Source organism: Microtus pennsylvanicus, chromosome 2, assembly GCF_037038515.1.
Source record: "Microtus pennsylvanicus isolate mMicPen1 chromosome 2, mMicPen1.hap1, whole genome shotgun sequence".
Lineage (NCBI taxonomy): Eukaryota > Metazoa > Chordata > Mammalia > Rodentia > Cricetidae > Microtus > Microtus pennsylvanicus.
Genome location: NC_134580.1, coordinates 14,705,582 through 14,721,255, shown reverse-complemented (window position 1 = coordinate 14,721,255; position 15,674 = coordinate 14,705,582). Strand labels below are relative to the sequence as shown.

At 50.8% G+C, this 15,674-nt stretch overlaps 1 protein-coding gene across 2 annotated transcripts in view; it reads right to left on the bottom strand.

Moving 5' to 3' along the window:
* The window catches only part of Gramd4 (GRAM domain containing 4), a 76,704-nt gene that overhangs the window by 26,771 nt on the left and 34,259 nt on the right, over nucleotides 1–15,674 (bottom strand). For both annotated transcript variants that reach the window (XM_075960263.1, XM_075960264.1), the window contains exon 3: nucleotides 8,794–8,914. In XM_075960263.1, the coding sequence (XP_075816378.1) occupies nucleotides 8,794–8,914 (121 nt within the window). The remainder of the gene's footprint in view (nucleotides 1–8,793; nucleotides 8,915–15,674) is intronic.

Genomic DNA, 15,674 nt, shown 5'->3' with positions numbered 1-15,674 from the left:
TCACGGCCCTTCAGTATGAGATGGGGGACTGAGGTGGCAGGCTGCCTCTGATGCTCAAGAGTTGGACTTGGAGGACCTGGCTAGCACGGGGCTGAGATGTGAATATTCAAAAGTGTCTGCCCTAAGGTCTGGGAGGCGAAGGGCAAAGGCTGGAAAGATGACTCAATGCCTAAGAGCACTGGCTGCTACTCCAGAGGACCCAGATTTGAGTCCCAGTAAATGCATGGTGGCTCACAGCCATCTGTAACTCCAGTTTGAGGAATCTAATACCCACTGCTGGCCCATGGGTTCCAGGTACACATGTGGTATTCAAATATACAAAAATCCAAATACACAACTGTATTTAGGTGTCTGTTCCATCCACTCCACATCCTGTGGATACGTCCCTCCAACCATGGACCAGCAGCCACACTTTCTCAGAAAGTTCACTGCTAGATACCGGATTTCTGCTTAGTATGGGCAGGAGGTCAGGTAGGACTTTCCCATCACCAGCAAGGGGAGATGAGCCTAGAGGCTCTGGTTGGGTATACATGCTGGGGAGCCAAGGCAGTAGGTGGAACTATGCCTGGGACCAAACACCACTGGAAAACAGCTTTGGGAGGTGCTAGTAAGGCCCTACAGGGGGTGGGGCAGCACCTCCATCCATCTATCCACTCATCCCATTGTCCGCATTCCATCCATGTGCTCAGCACTGGTTGAATCAGCCAGAGATCTGCTGAGTCACCCAGCCAGCCACCCAGATGTGTACTGAGCACCCTGCAGCTGCCAGGCTCTGGACCATACAGATGAGGCAGCAGCTGCCTTCTCTACCTCCTACAAAGTCCACTTGGTAGACACCAATATGAACAGCTGCCTCCCACGGGGCTAAACCACACACCCCTCATGCCAGATAAGGCTCCCCCCGGGGGACCAGTGGGAGCAGCGAAGGATAGAAGGTTGCTAGCCCAAGTGACTTCTCTCTCAATGCAAACACAGGACCTCGTCGGTCATGCCATCCAGTGGATAGGATGACACCCTCTCATAACCCTGGGAGCTGACACTGTGCTCATGGAGCAGGAGTCCAAAAGGAGGTCACAGAGATGGACAGTGGCTCCTGATAGAACACCCCGGTGAACATCAACTGTCTTTGCCCAAGGCACCCTGCTAGACCTGGGACAGGGAGCCCTCAGCATGACACCAGAGATGAGCACATATGACTTCACCATCTCGCCCCAATATTACAGGAGCCAGAGCCCTAGCCCTAGGAACGGCAACAAGGTATTCAATTTTTCCTCTGAAATATGAGCTACAGGCAGGAGCCAGGGGTTTGGTGAGTGGCTCAGCCTCTGTACTAAAACACTTCTATCCTGGGCAATGAGAAGTCTTAGGGTCACTATGTCAACTGCCATCAAGACTTCAGAGTATATTTTACTGGGCAACAGAAATGATCTAGAAAAGCAAAGGTTGTGGGGTCCTCCCCACCATGGCACTGGGTACAGATCCTAGGGCCTCACGTATGTTAGAAAAGCACTAAGTCATGCCCACAGACAAAAATATGAAACTGTTGGACCAAACGGGTCAGATCTTTAATTTTTTCTTAGGGGTCAATTTCATCTTTTTCCCTGGAAAAATGTGTATAGGGCTGTGTCTAGCTCATCTCAGCCTTCTGTCCCCATTTCAGCCCTGACTTCTTCTTCCCACTGGCTCCACTCCACACTAGGGACAGAAGCAGACCCATCCAGGCTCTGTCCCTGGGGCTTATCTTTGAGATCCACAACACTTACCTTACAAGAGGAGGTAGAGGTAGGAGGTCAGGCCCCCCAGCTAATACCTGCAGGCCCAGGTCTGGAGGAGTGGGCCCAGGCATGTTTATCAGGGATATAGTAGCTCTGTCTCTAGCTGGCTTCAAAGCTGCCTCAACTCTTCAAAACACTGGCAGCACTCACATGGCTCCCAGGCCTTCTGCTTTCCTAAGCCTGACCATGAGGCAGGTTGCTGACCTCTAATCACCTGGATCAGCCACCCCAGACCTCCCTGTGTGCAAGATCCACCCATCATGCCCTGAAGGGTAAGTGGCCACCACCTGCCTCCCAACCAGCTTCCTCTGTAAATCAGGCAGGAATCAGTCACTCTGGCCCCCATGTGTTGAGCAGGAAGGGGGCTGCCAGGGATATCAAGGGCTATGGAGCAAAGGCCCCCTCCCTCCGTGTCACATGCTTCAGGAATCACTGCTATCCACTGGCTCCCTCCACTGGGAACCCACTTACTCTACTGTATAGGTGGCAGTGACCGGGAGACAAAGCACAGCCCCTAGGGGAGTCGCCTCGAGCCTGATCAGAGAGGTGTCAGCAAAGTGACCCCAGGGAGGTATCAACTCAGAAGCTCTGCAGCCCAGCCCCCAAACCAGGAGGCCCCTGAAAGGTCTGATGCACTTTCCCCGCCAAAATCCACGTCCATGCTGAGTTGCTCTGGGGTGGAGGCTGTGTGCGTGCTTTACGACAGTGGTGAATCCTGCTTCCCAGAGCCTGCACGCAGCGAGAGATCGATAAATACAATAAACACTCAGTTACAGAAGCCCTGGAAGAGACGCCTTTGTGTTCAACAAGTGACAGTCCAGTGCAACGCATCTCAGGCTCGCTGCAAATGGACACCATTCAGTCACTTAGGTCTTTAACAAGCTCAGGCCCCTGCCGTGGGCTGTAGCTAAGGTACATTTCGGTGTACCTTCTCCATCGCATGTCACTTCCTCCTGGGAACATCTGTACCCTTCAATATTTAATCACCGAAGAAACCTATTGTGCACTTGGGCTATTTTTCTCCTCGGTGAAGAAAGACAGCCTGTTGTCAGAGAGAGAGTACAGCCGAGAGTTAAATAGAATTTGAACACTAATCACTTAGGCACTTATGGATAGAGCCAAGGCCCTAAACAGCTCAAGCTGAGCTGCCAAGGAAAGGAGGAAATAAGAGCTAGAAGCTTAGGTCTCAAGGCCAGTCTACAGCTCTCTCCACCCTGCACATGGTATTTCCCCTGCAGACCAAGAGGAATAGGAATGATCAGGCCAGCACACGCTGTATAGGCTGAGTGACAAATGAAACCATATTTGTGTGTCTCCAGACTCCATAACACTGTATTACCCTGGGAAATGTGATGGATGGCATGTTGGGAGGAGGCACAGGCTTCTCTGTGCAAACTCCACCTCTGCCAGGCTTTCCTGTGATTTCTTCAGTCATTCAGTGCCCACCACTCCCAAGACATCAAGCCTGGGGTATAAATATAGGTCCCACTCCGTCCACAAGGTGCAAATGGCCTGGGAAGAGCTGCATCTTACTAACACCCAGTACAGAAGGCTCAGGATGGTATAATCAGTTACCAACAGGCGACCAGGAGATTAGCCACACCCTGACTAGAGACACAGACAGAAAACAGACCAGGGATTATCTCTGGTACCAGCCTAGAGTGACTGCCAGAACAGAACACAAGTGTGCTAACATTTATCTACAGGGGAAAGTATGACCAAACACAAAAACCAGTAAAGGAGCTGGTAATGTAGAAGACAATTGGAACTCCAGAGAGGATGGGAGGGGACCCAAGTTCTCTGGATATAACTTGATAATGCAGCCAGGTAAGCCATCCAGTGTTGCCTGCTTTTGAGATTGGGTCTCACTGCGTTACCCGGGGTGACGTTGGATTCCAGGGCTCAGGGGACCTCCTGGCTCAGCCTCCCTAGTGCTGGGACCACAGACTTATGCTACTGTAAACATTTTCTTTTTATTTATTTTATTTGACTGAGTGTTTCCCCCCTCCCCCAGCACTGCAGAAGGGACCCAGAACCTCCCTTGAGCATGCTTGGCAAGCCTTCTGCCCCTGAGCTACGCCCCCAGCGCAGTAATTTTAGATAGATACAAGAATTTAATTTGACATGGAACTCTTGGCATTGCAGAATGAGATGAGATGATATCTTGTCCCTCCTGACCGGCACTGAAGAAACACCATCATGTCTGTGGCATTCAAGGCAAAAACCACATGATCCGAGTCTCTTTTAAGCAACAGCAGACATCTAAACCCGAGCCCATTCTATGGGCAACTGACCAGCATGCCGAGAAAAGGAGCCTCGAGAGGCTACTTGTGACTAGAAATTTCTTTTGTTATAAAGAACATTAATAAGACAATGGTGAGGCTCACACCAGATAATAGCGTAGCAACATTATTTCCTGACTTTGATCACTGCACACTGTGGCTAGAGAAAGAGAATAGCCTTGCTCTTAGGGAACACGGCAGAGTATTTGAAACTCAGAAGCACTGCATCTGAAACAGACCATCAGGCAGCTCAGAAAAAACATATAAATAGCCGGGCAGATGGATGAATGGATAGATGGGTAGGTGGATGAGAGATGGATCGGTGGATGGGTGGGTGGGCAAGAGATGGATGTGGGTGGATAGATGTGTGACTGGGTGTGAGATGGATGGATCTGTAGGTGGGAGAACTAATGGGAAAGCAGGAGACAGATAGATGTGGTATATGGATGGAAAGGTGGAGGGAGAAGGACAGACGTGTGGGTGGAAAGATGGGTAGACAGATGAAAGAGAGATGGATACGTGGGGGGATATGGATGCATATGTGGGAGGATGGACAGACAGATGAGAGCTGGATGGACACGTGGGTGGGAGGTAAACAAATGGGTGGGCGCGCGCACTCATACATATATATATATAAACGTATAGACAGCTAGATGGTGGAAGGGGAGCTTGACGGCTAGGAACGACTGACAAACACGTGTGGCAAAGAGCTGCCCTTTGAGGAAAGGAAATAACCGCATGAAGAGCACGTGGAAATGCTTTGTGCTATTTTTGCAACTTTCCTCCAAGTCTGAAATAAAGTCAAAATAAATTCAAGCAAAACAAAGGCGATCTCCATAAACATCGGGAGTGGGAGGAACAAATGAAGCTGGCCCGGCTCTCCTTGATGGCAGGACCATGAAGCAGGAGGAACCTTGCAAGTGGCATGCCAATGGAGGAATGGATAATTCCGCAGTGACATTTCCTCAGGGGGGCAAAGCCAGCATAACCCAACACAGACTGGCTCAGTGGTCCCAAGGTTGGCGGTGACCCTGGCACTTTGTTTATTTCTGAGACAGGCTCTCACTGTGTAGCTCTGGCTGGCCTCTAACTCACAGCCACCTCTTCTTCCTGAGAGCTGGCATTAAAGGTGTGCACCGCCACACTAGGGTGTTTGTAGATTTTGGTGTTTGTTATGACAGTCTTTAGCTCTGTATCCCAGGATGGCCTCCAATCCTACAGTCCTCCTGCCTCTACCTCCTGAGACCTGCATATATCATAGTGAGATGAAACAACTGAGTAAGAGGGTGCTGCCAGCCTCTGAGAACCAACTGTCATGAGTGGAAGACACAGTAAAGATTCCCTGAGGTCCAAAAGCCACCCAGGAGTCCTAGAGGTCTGCTCCTTCAGAGTCTGGACTCAAACTTCCCAAGCCCTGGTGACGGTAATGGTCAAGGCATGAAGGCTGCCAGCTATGGTGAGGACCCTGTAATCCTCAGTTGTCCTCTAAGGATGACTTCCACTGAAAAGAGCCAGAACTGCCTTGAAAGATGGGCCATGCCAGCAGCAGGGTGAGGAGTGTTTGTGAGGGGGCTCGAACAACTTGTCCGACTGTGAGCAGGCTGAGAAGTCAAGGCTGAGGCGTCTACAGCCCAGAGGCAGGACTAATATCGCATACACAGGTCATGACCACAGTTTGTTCCCGGGGCTTCTGATGACACAGTTCTAAAACACCCCGCGGAGCAGGCACCCCTCTGGTCTCAGGCGAAATGTTCTATTCATATTCAAAACTGTGACACAAGGCGGGGAAATCCGTGTATCCAGCTTTTCCCACGGGAACCACACCTCAAGGCAACCAGAGAGCAAAGAGAAAGTTGTTTTCAGAGATGCACTGGCTAATCAGTGGAGCAAGAACAACAGACGTACAAAATGACCAGTGTGAGCGCTCTGACGGACTGACTGAACGGGCTGGTGTTCTCCCAGGACACCCCAAGACCAAGCTCTCAGCACAAAGGACATCTAATTGCCCTAGAGAGAAAAGGGGCAGGTAGAAAGAGACAAAGACAGGGGACCAGGGGTGTTTGTACTGAAGGGGGACGACAAAGGACCGCCTCTGGAAAGAGAGGAGACATGTGTGACCCATAGGCAAATGACAGTTTATAAAGGTAAAGGGAGAAATCCCGCGTTAGAGTGAGGAGCTTAATTTTAAGAGGGCATATTAGTTAGGAGAGTCAAAGGAGGCTTCTGATTGCTGGACTTCAATACTTTGATAGGTGAACCTTTGTTGTAGTCAGTTCAGAAGGAGGAAGTGGCCAAATAAGGGACTAGACCGTGGTGACTAGCTTTAGGAATGTGATCTCATGGTTTTTAGCAAGGCAGAGGGAATTGGGGAGGACAAAGCCTGCCAGAGCCATGTTTGCCATGCTCTGGCTGGCAAGAGTCCCTTCAGAGACCGCACTTAACGACTGCTTTGACCTCAGGGACAGCACACCTCAGGGCAATACAGAGCAATACCATCAAAGGTCTGCCCCCCCAAGACCAGTCACAGCCACCACTATGGAGGAGGGACAGCAGACATGGGGAGTCCACAGGACACTACTCTCACAGGGGGAGCTCCAGCTTTGGTGAGCTAGCCACCCGGGGTGAAGGCAGGAATAGAGAGAGAAGGCACCAAAAGACTGAGGAGATACGCCAGCCGTTCCCACCCACGGACCCTGACGAGTATCAATTCAAAGTTGTCAGAAATCATGAGCCTATCTATCGGGGAAATCCGAGCTCCAATCGGTCTCGGCTGCAATCAAGGAAAGCTGTCTGCTGTTCTCCTTGCCATCTTGGTCTCTCAGCTTTTGTCATTAAAACATATTGAGCTATCTACTAAAATATTTACAGATGAAGCCATAGAGCGCTGGCTGGGATTCACCCAACACGCCCAGGGGAGGAGGGGCGACAGCCAGCCTGGCTTAGAATCTGCTCCTGCAGAAGCAGGTATAGAGTCAACAGGCGCCTCCGACATGCTCTACTCTGAGTCTATGTATCTGCAAAAATCTTTCCTTTAAAACAACAACAACAAAAACCTGCCCAGAGCTGCCCCCACACTGTCAGGGTAAATGCTACAACACACCTTAGGAGTGACCAAGGAGCAGGATGAGATAGCTCCTTGGGCAAGTCTGAGAAAAGAATTGTGGGAACGATCCTAGGACACCAACCATGCTGTCCTACAGAGGAACGGGCAAGGACACACTTTCAGACATTTTTCCTCATGATCCATCACCCTTAGAGTCCCCCACTGCCTCATCTCCATGGGGGTCTGGCTGCTTCTACGCTGCACTTTCAAACTCTTCCACAGTGGGGCGAGCGCTCAGGCAGCCCTACACCCTGGCACTGGCCTGGACTTGCCCCACAGAGTCTCAGTGACCAGCTCTGGGCAAGCAGGACTGACTCTTCTCAGAAGCCTCGGTGCCTGCAGAGCATCAACCGTGACAACGCTATCTCACATCGGGGCCACGAGCACGGGCTCTGGAGCTGGCCAGGCTGGTTTAAGTTCTTACTCCTCCCACCATGTGGTAGGGTGACTCAGTCATCTGTGCCTCAGTTTCCTCGCCAGGAGGACATGGAAGTCAAGAGAAAGACCAAACGGGAGATGCTACTGGATGGTGACTCCAAATGCTCCTGTTTTGCCAAAACCACCTCCTCCTTACTTCACAATATCAGAACCTGGCCAGCGGGAGCCATGAGGGGAAAGGTTCCAAGGTGCCCCCTGCAGACCCAGTGTGTAACAGGACAGATGGCTTCAGATTCCTCAAAGGAGCTCTGAAAAGTCTGAGTAAACTGTGCTTGAGTCACGGAAACCAACCAAGTTCATGAATAGGCCCCTCCTTTCCCAGAATCCTGATGCTCCCTCATCCCACCTGCAAAGCATGGGCCAGGGTTGGCTTTTGTGAGACAACAGGCAACAGTCACATGTTCAGAGGGGAAGTTATCATGTGGGGACGGCCAAGTCCATGTCTATCTCTGTCCAAGCCTATCCCCACACGCCTATGTTCACACCTATCCCCCCACACCTATGTTCACACCTATCCTCCCACATCTATGTTCACACCTATCACCCCACGTCTATGTTCACACCTATCCCCACACGCCTATGTTCACACCTATCCCCACACGCCTATGTTCACGCCTATCCCCCCACACCTATGTTCACACCTATCACCCCACATCTATGTTCACACCTATCCTCCCACATCTATGTTCACACCTATCCCCACACACCTATGTTCACACCTATCACCCCACATCTATGTTCACACCTATCCTCCCACATCTATGTTCACACCTATCCCCACACACCTATGTTCACACCTATCCCCACACACCTATGTTCACACCTATCCTCCCACATCTATGTTCACACCTATCACCCCACGTCTATGTTCACACCTATCCCCACACACCTATGTTCACACCTATGCCCACACACACTTATGTTCACACTTATGCCTCCACACACCTGTGTTCACACCTATCACCCCATGTCTATGTTCACACCTATCACCTCACGTCTATGTTCACACCTATCACCCCACGTTTATGTTCATACCTATCACCCCACGTCTATGTTCATACCTATCCCCACACACACCTATGTTCACACATGCCTGCCCCCACCCACACCTGTCCCGTGGCCACACCATAGCACTCCCAGTTCGGCCTTCACTTAGCAGTGGCCCATCCCCCCATAAGGACTTTCTTGTACTCACGAAGAAAGTGCTTTTCCAGTAAGGCAATTTCCAGATGACCCTTGATCTCGTTCAGCCGATCGAACTCTGTCCTGCTAAAGTCCTGGACACCTGCTGCCATGATGAGGGTCCCTGGGCCAGCCTGGAAGGAAAACACCAAGAGTTCAGAGGGTCACACTAAAGCAGCCTTGCTTGATCCCAGTTGGTTTTAGGGGGCCCCAGAGCCTTGGGATGGCAGCTGCAACCTCTGGTGCTTTAATGAAGATGGACCACAAGGAAGAGCACATTACAGTCAATACAGTGGCCCTAGGGCCCCAAGAGCATCTTTCTGAACATACGGGACAAAGAGGCATGGGCTCTACAACTGTGTGCCAGCTCACCCGCTCACCTCAGGATCACAGACAGTGTGGATCTCCTCACACCTGACACAAGCGAGGTCTTAAGAAAGAACACACACAAACATCAAACCCTACATGACAGGGACACTGCTCAGTGGTCAAGACACTTGCCACACGAGGATGAAGATCAGAGCTTGGATCCCTAGAGCCTACATAAATCCCAGGTGGGCACGGCAGCCTACTTGTAATGCTAGCCTCAGAAGGCAGAGACAAGGAGTCTCCAGAGCAGACAGGTTAGCAAGAGTCACCATCACTGAGCTCTGGGTTTGATTGAGAGACCCTGCAACAGTGAATACAGTAGAGCAATGGAGGATGATTCCTGACATCAACCTTGTGCCTCCACATGCACACGGGTGCACATGCTCTCTCTCTCTCTCTCTCTCTCTCTCTCTCTCTCTCTCTCTCTCTCTCTCTCACACACACACACACACACACACACACACACACATCAAACATGCGCATCACACATAACCGCTTAAAAATGGAAAGGGTTTAAAACAGTAAATAAAGTGTTAAATGTCATTTTAATGTTAAATGTTATTTTGTTTTTGAGATGGTCTCATAATACAGTCCAGACTAGCCTCAAATTCATGATCCTCCTGCCTCCACCTCCTGAGTGTGTATCATCATCCCCAGCCAGCACTAAGCCTCGCGATGATAGCAGTACTGACTGGTACTACAGAGGGAAAAAAACCATGCCACTGTCCTGGTGCTTGCAGTACACAATGACTCAAACAGAGCAGATCTCTTAATGGTATCCCAAAGGTGTCTATCCCACACTGGGCAGATCAGAGGGGAAAACAGCTAAATGGGTCCTATGAGGAGCCAAGATGAGCACACTCCACACCAGGCCCTTCCTGTTGGCTCCCCAGAAAGCAAATTCTATCACTGTCCTGTCCACTGACTAAGGACTGGCTGTAGTCACAGCTCCCACTGCCAATGCCTCTGACACAGCTATGCCTCCTGCTGACCACAGGAAAAGAAAGCAGCCCCACCCATCACTGCACAGCCCCCCAGGCCACAGTGGGAACTCATGTGGTCATCTCACAGCTGGACCCTGCTATCAACATGGCAAAAATGCACACTAGAGCCCTACAAGCAACAGAGGGGACCTGACCAGCTTGCTGGGCCCCCAAACCTCTCCTAGGCAATAGGACATGGGGAGCACTGTGGATATGTGTACCCTTTGGGGGGCATAGGATGAAGGGGCAGGTAGAGACCAGAGGCTCTGCACGAAGCCCCTCCAGTCGATGGATACCCTGCCAGGGTGTCTGGACTGCACTTCCAGCTGTCTGCCTATCAGGATACCTGTTTATGGGGATATGGACCTGGTCCCTTGGTATAGTGGCATGGTGAAAGCTTGGGGTGGCTGAAGGCACAGTAATTTCTGTTGTGTGGTCTACCCAAGGGGTCTTCTGGTTGTCACTCCCCAGCTCAATTTTATTGTATAATAAATCCAGCCAACAGGCACCTTCTCTAGAAGAGCTAGGAGCTCACGAGTATCCCAGCACTCTAAAACCGCTGCCCAGGACAAGAAAACTCCCAAAGAAGATATGCATCACCACCTGTGTCCTATGTCACATAATAGTGGATCCCGAGAAAGCTCACCATCAGGTGGGAAGCCCCCCAGCCCAGAAACACCATGCAGACATCTGTCCAGAGGTGGCTCAGTCCCAGTCAATGCCAGACTAGACATACTGAGCCAAGAGAGTCCACTGAGACTTTGCAGTGCTCAGTGTGCAGGACTCCATATATACAGGCTATGAAACTGGCAGTCAAAACCCCACATGGCTGCCTGTCTCTAGCTCCTATCTTCTCAAGTAGCCCCTGACACAACAAAGGCAGACAGATAATAAGATGTTCGTGAAGGGACAATCATACAATCTCAAATGCAAACTTCAGGACACATGCGATGTGCTCATCTTTAACCCAGCTCTGCGCCACATGACCAATGGTCCTGGCGGGCACCTAATTCCTAACTCTGTCCCCTCTTGATCTCCCATGGCTTCACCCACCTCCTGAACAGGAAACAATTAAACGTTCCCTCAGAGTTTCTACCCAGGCTTGTGCTAGCATGTGCACCCTGATTTCCTTGTCTCCATCTCTTCTCAGGCCCTCTTGTCTATGCACCTTCTCTTAAGTTCTCCTCGTTCTCTGTGTGTCTGAGTCACGCCTAGCCTCCCTGCCCCCAGCATGTTAAGACAAGTCCTATCTTAGGAAGGAGGTCATCAATGCTGAATTGAAATGGGATCCAGTAGCCCAGGAACTCTGCAGCCTTGTTCCCCCCTCATCGCTAAGAAATGCCCCATGTTCTGACTGCGGTCTGATCTCACCTACAAGGAAACTGTTAAATGTTTCACTAGCTCTGCTCACAGCACCAGCAAGCTTATAGTGAGGGTACTGTGTTGGGCTTGGCAGGCCTGTCTGCTGCCACATTTGTCAAGAGGCCCTGCAGCAGGAGTCCTAGGGAAGCCAGGCCATAGGTATGGGCACAGCCCATGCAGGATAAATGAGGCCCTGCCCAGAAGATACCCAACTGTTAGGTAATTGTTATGAGTTACATAGCAGAGAAGACCCCACTACCCAGCACAGACATCCTGACTGTATGTGCCAGCCCTCTAGCAGCAGAGCCAACTCTGGATCCCTGGCTGTCCCAGCTACGGAATCTACAGGTAATACCATCTTTCAAAGCCCAGGAAACCAGACTCAATGATGCCACTCTATTCCCAGCATGCCAGGCTAGGAAGGGTGGACCCCAAGTGATGAGAGCAAGAAGGGAAGCTTGAGAGGACCCAGGGCCTCCCAACCTGGAAGGGAGCAGGATGGTCACACAACAGGCAGGCAGCAGGTGCGGAGGCTGGCAAAGAAGGCAGAGGGGGCAGGGACAGAATGGTCAACCTGATGAGCTCAGCAATCTCCTGCCAAAAGCAGCCAGTTCATCTCTAGATGGCAAGTTCCACTTGAATGCACCCATTTAACATCCCTGAATGGGTATCCCGACACCCAGGTCTCAGAGTTTCCATTCAGCTTGTGAGTTCTAGTGGCCTCCATGCAGAAGAGGCCACAGCTCAGGGGAGTCCCCTGACCCCAGCAGCAGTGAAGCTAGGCCTAAGGGACCTGGCCAAGTGACCAAGGTCTCCAACAGAGATGACAAGCCTCCAGGGCACTGTGCCGAAGTTCTGAGCTGAATCCTCCTGTAGGCATCATGGTTCCCTAGCTGTCCCTTTCTTAGACTCACGAGGAGCAACTGTGACCTGGAAACCAGGGGCCTGGACATGAACCGCGGCCATGACAAAACCACTGTAAATTTACATAATAAAGTGAGTATAAAGATGATCATCTCTCTCATGATAAAAAGCCAGGCAAGCTGAGATGTCATTTTTGCCTGAAGTAGCCCGACACGGGAATTGGAGGGAACCCGAGGTGGGGGTGAGGGAGCATGGGCCTCTCCACCAGTCATAGGGATAAACTGTACTGTCTGGAGCAGGGCAGCTCTCAGCAGCCATTGGAGGCCCCGTCACTTTTCACAGGAGTGGGATGTGGCCTATGTGGACATGTGACTCACAGACCAAGCAATACTGCAAACTGGACGGCACCAGTGTCCCTCAGTGGGGAGGTCATTAGAAGCAGATTCCACAGTGGGAGCTTGAGTGCCTGCTAAGTGAGGCAGCTCAACATCACGCAGAGTGCTCCACAGAGTGCGGGTGAATGGGGCATCTGGGCCTCCTCAACCAGGGGAATCCACAGACCCCCCCCACACATAGGAATGGAAAATGGCCCTGTCACCTGGGAAAAACAGTACAGCAGTCCCTCAGAAGCACAGGGCCTCCACAAGACCCAGCGACTCCAGATGCAAACAGATGTTTGTGAAAAACTATATTCCCAGGTGTCTGTTGTTTGCCAGAGCACCAAAGTGGAAACAAACCTAATGTCTACCAGTGTGTGCATGGATAAGCAAGCATGGTCCATCCAAACCCTGAGGCTTGTTTGATTTATTTTAGGGGTTTGTTATTGTTATTTTGTTTTGTTTTTGAGACAGAGTCTTGTTATGTAGCTACAGCTGGCCCAGTACTTGCCATATGACCTGGGCTGGCCTTGTGGTAATCTTCCTGCTTTGGTTTCCCAAGTGCTGGAATTAGATACATGCCACCACTCCAGAAGATTATGCATATAGATACACTTGGGACTGAATTCAGGCTCTTGCACATGCTAGGCAACCACTCCATCACTGAGCTATACTCCCAGACCAAACCACAGGACCCAATTCAGCCACAAAAAGGCGAGAAAGCCAGATACCAATGGCCACACACTGTGCCAGACATTTTACAGGAAAATGTACAGAATAGGAAACACCGGGCCAGTGTAACAGCTCATTAGGTAAAGGCACCTGTGGCCAAGTCTGAGTTTGAATCTTGTGGTAGAAGAATCAACTCCCACAAATTGTACTCTGATCTCTATACACATACCATGTCAAGCACAAGAACACACACAGATGATAGATAGATAGATAGATAGATAGATAGATAGATAGATAGATAGATAGATAGATAGATAGATGGATGGATGGATGGATGGATGGATGGATGGATGGATGGATGGATGGGTGGGTGGGTGGACGGACGGACAGGCAGACAGATGTATACAGACAGTTCTTGAAGTCATGGAGATCTGTCTGCCTCTACCTCCCCATGTTCTGGGAATAAAGACATAAACCACCTTGCCCGGGGGGGTAATTTTTTTTTCGAGACAGGGTTTCTCTGTAGCTTTAGAGCCTGTCCTGGAACTAGCTCTTGTAGACCAGGCTGGCCTTGAACTCAAAGAGATTCACCTCCCTCTGCCTCCCGAGTGCTGGGATTAAAGACGTGCACCATCACCACCGCTCAGCTAATTTTTTACATATGCCAAGCTACAGAGATGTAGCAGACTGGCAGTAGGCAGAACTGAGGCTGGGAAATCTACCAGTGACCATTAAAGCGCACACAGTCCCTCTTGGGATGCACAGTATAAAGTGTACACTAGAGACTGTTGACTCAAACTCATACAATGGCCCCCGTAATGCTGCAAGGGTGCTCCTATGAGGGCATCAAATCAACCAACCAGTGAGGCCTCTGTGCTGCTGCCTGGGCTCCCAATCTCTCCAGGAGGCTATAGAAGGCAAAGGGTTATTGCACCCCCAAGAAGGAGTAAATACAGGCGTGGAAGACTATCTACCACTGCACTCTGACCTGGAGTCCCTGGAGAGAACTTATTATAAGACCAAGGTCCTAAAAAGAACCTGGCCTGGGAGGAGCCTCTGAGCCACTCGTTTATGGGTGCTAACGCCTACCTGCATGGTAACAATGATCCAACTAGTTACCAAGCTCACTTAAGCCTCAAAGCATGCCCAGAACAAACACCAACACGTCCCTTTTTTAAACTGTGGGTGCTGAGTGGTGGGTGAAGGCCAAATAGCATCACCTGGTCCCTCTACAACCAGTGAGCCGGCACTCTGCACAATGCCCTGAGCTAGGGCTGAACCCATGCAGGGAGGTCCCTGGAGTAGTTTCCCCACAGGCCTCCCTAATTCTGGAAGACACAAGAGCCTAGGTCCCAGGTCTGACCTTGCCAAGACCTCTGCAGTAGCTGCTCTCAGCTGCAGCCAGGATGCCAAGCCTACCTCCCAAATCAACACCTCTCCCGGGACCTTCCTGTCGCACAGGGAGTTTCCTACACATCAAAGATGGCCCATCCAACTAGCACAGCGCCCTGGCATGTCCCTTCTTGTTCTTCTGCCTCCCTTAGGAGCCCACATTCTCCAAACTATACTTCCAAGCTAGTTACCCTAAAATAACTAGCTTCGGCACTGTCCCTCCCAGTAGCCCCTAAATCCAGATGTTATCTCTAGTTAAGACCCCCAAATCCTGCAATCTCTCCTCTCATTTCTCTAGTCAGCACAGAACCTGCGCCTTCTGAGCCAGCTCCCTTCTGCCTAAGGTCAACTCAACCACCATGGTACCCCTGGAGACTAGCACACACCAGGAACCTTTCCCCTGTGATAAGCAAGGTAGGATATGGGAATATGCCCTGTCCACTCACCAGGTATCCCAATATAAACCAATGTTGCCCAAAATTGCCACTAAAACCTGGCCTAAAAGAATGTGCCACTCCGTACCTAACTACCATCAAGCCTATGTGTGCCATGAGGGTCACATGGCATGTAGCCATGGGCTTGCTATGGCCTCAGAATCTCTGTTAGCCCCCTGCCTAGCTATGTCACCAGCAGGAGGTCCAGGGATGGCCAGACATCACAGGTAGGCCACATAGGGTAAGAGCACCTGTGGTCTGCATAACAGGAAACTCTAACTGCAGTCTAGCTAGCCCCTGTAGCTGCTAAGTGGCCAAGTGAGCCTGTGACATGGGGTGGCTCTCCACATACTACCCTCTTCTCTCCACAACACCTCATGCACACACTCAGTAGGTGGACCCAGGTCCAGTCCTACTACTTCAGTCTACTACACAATCCTG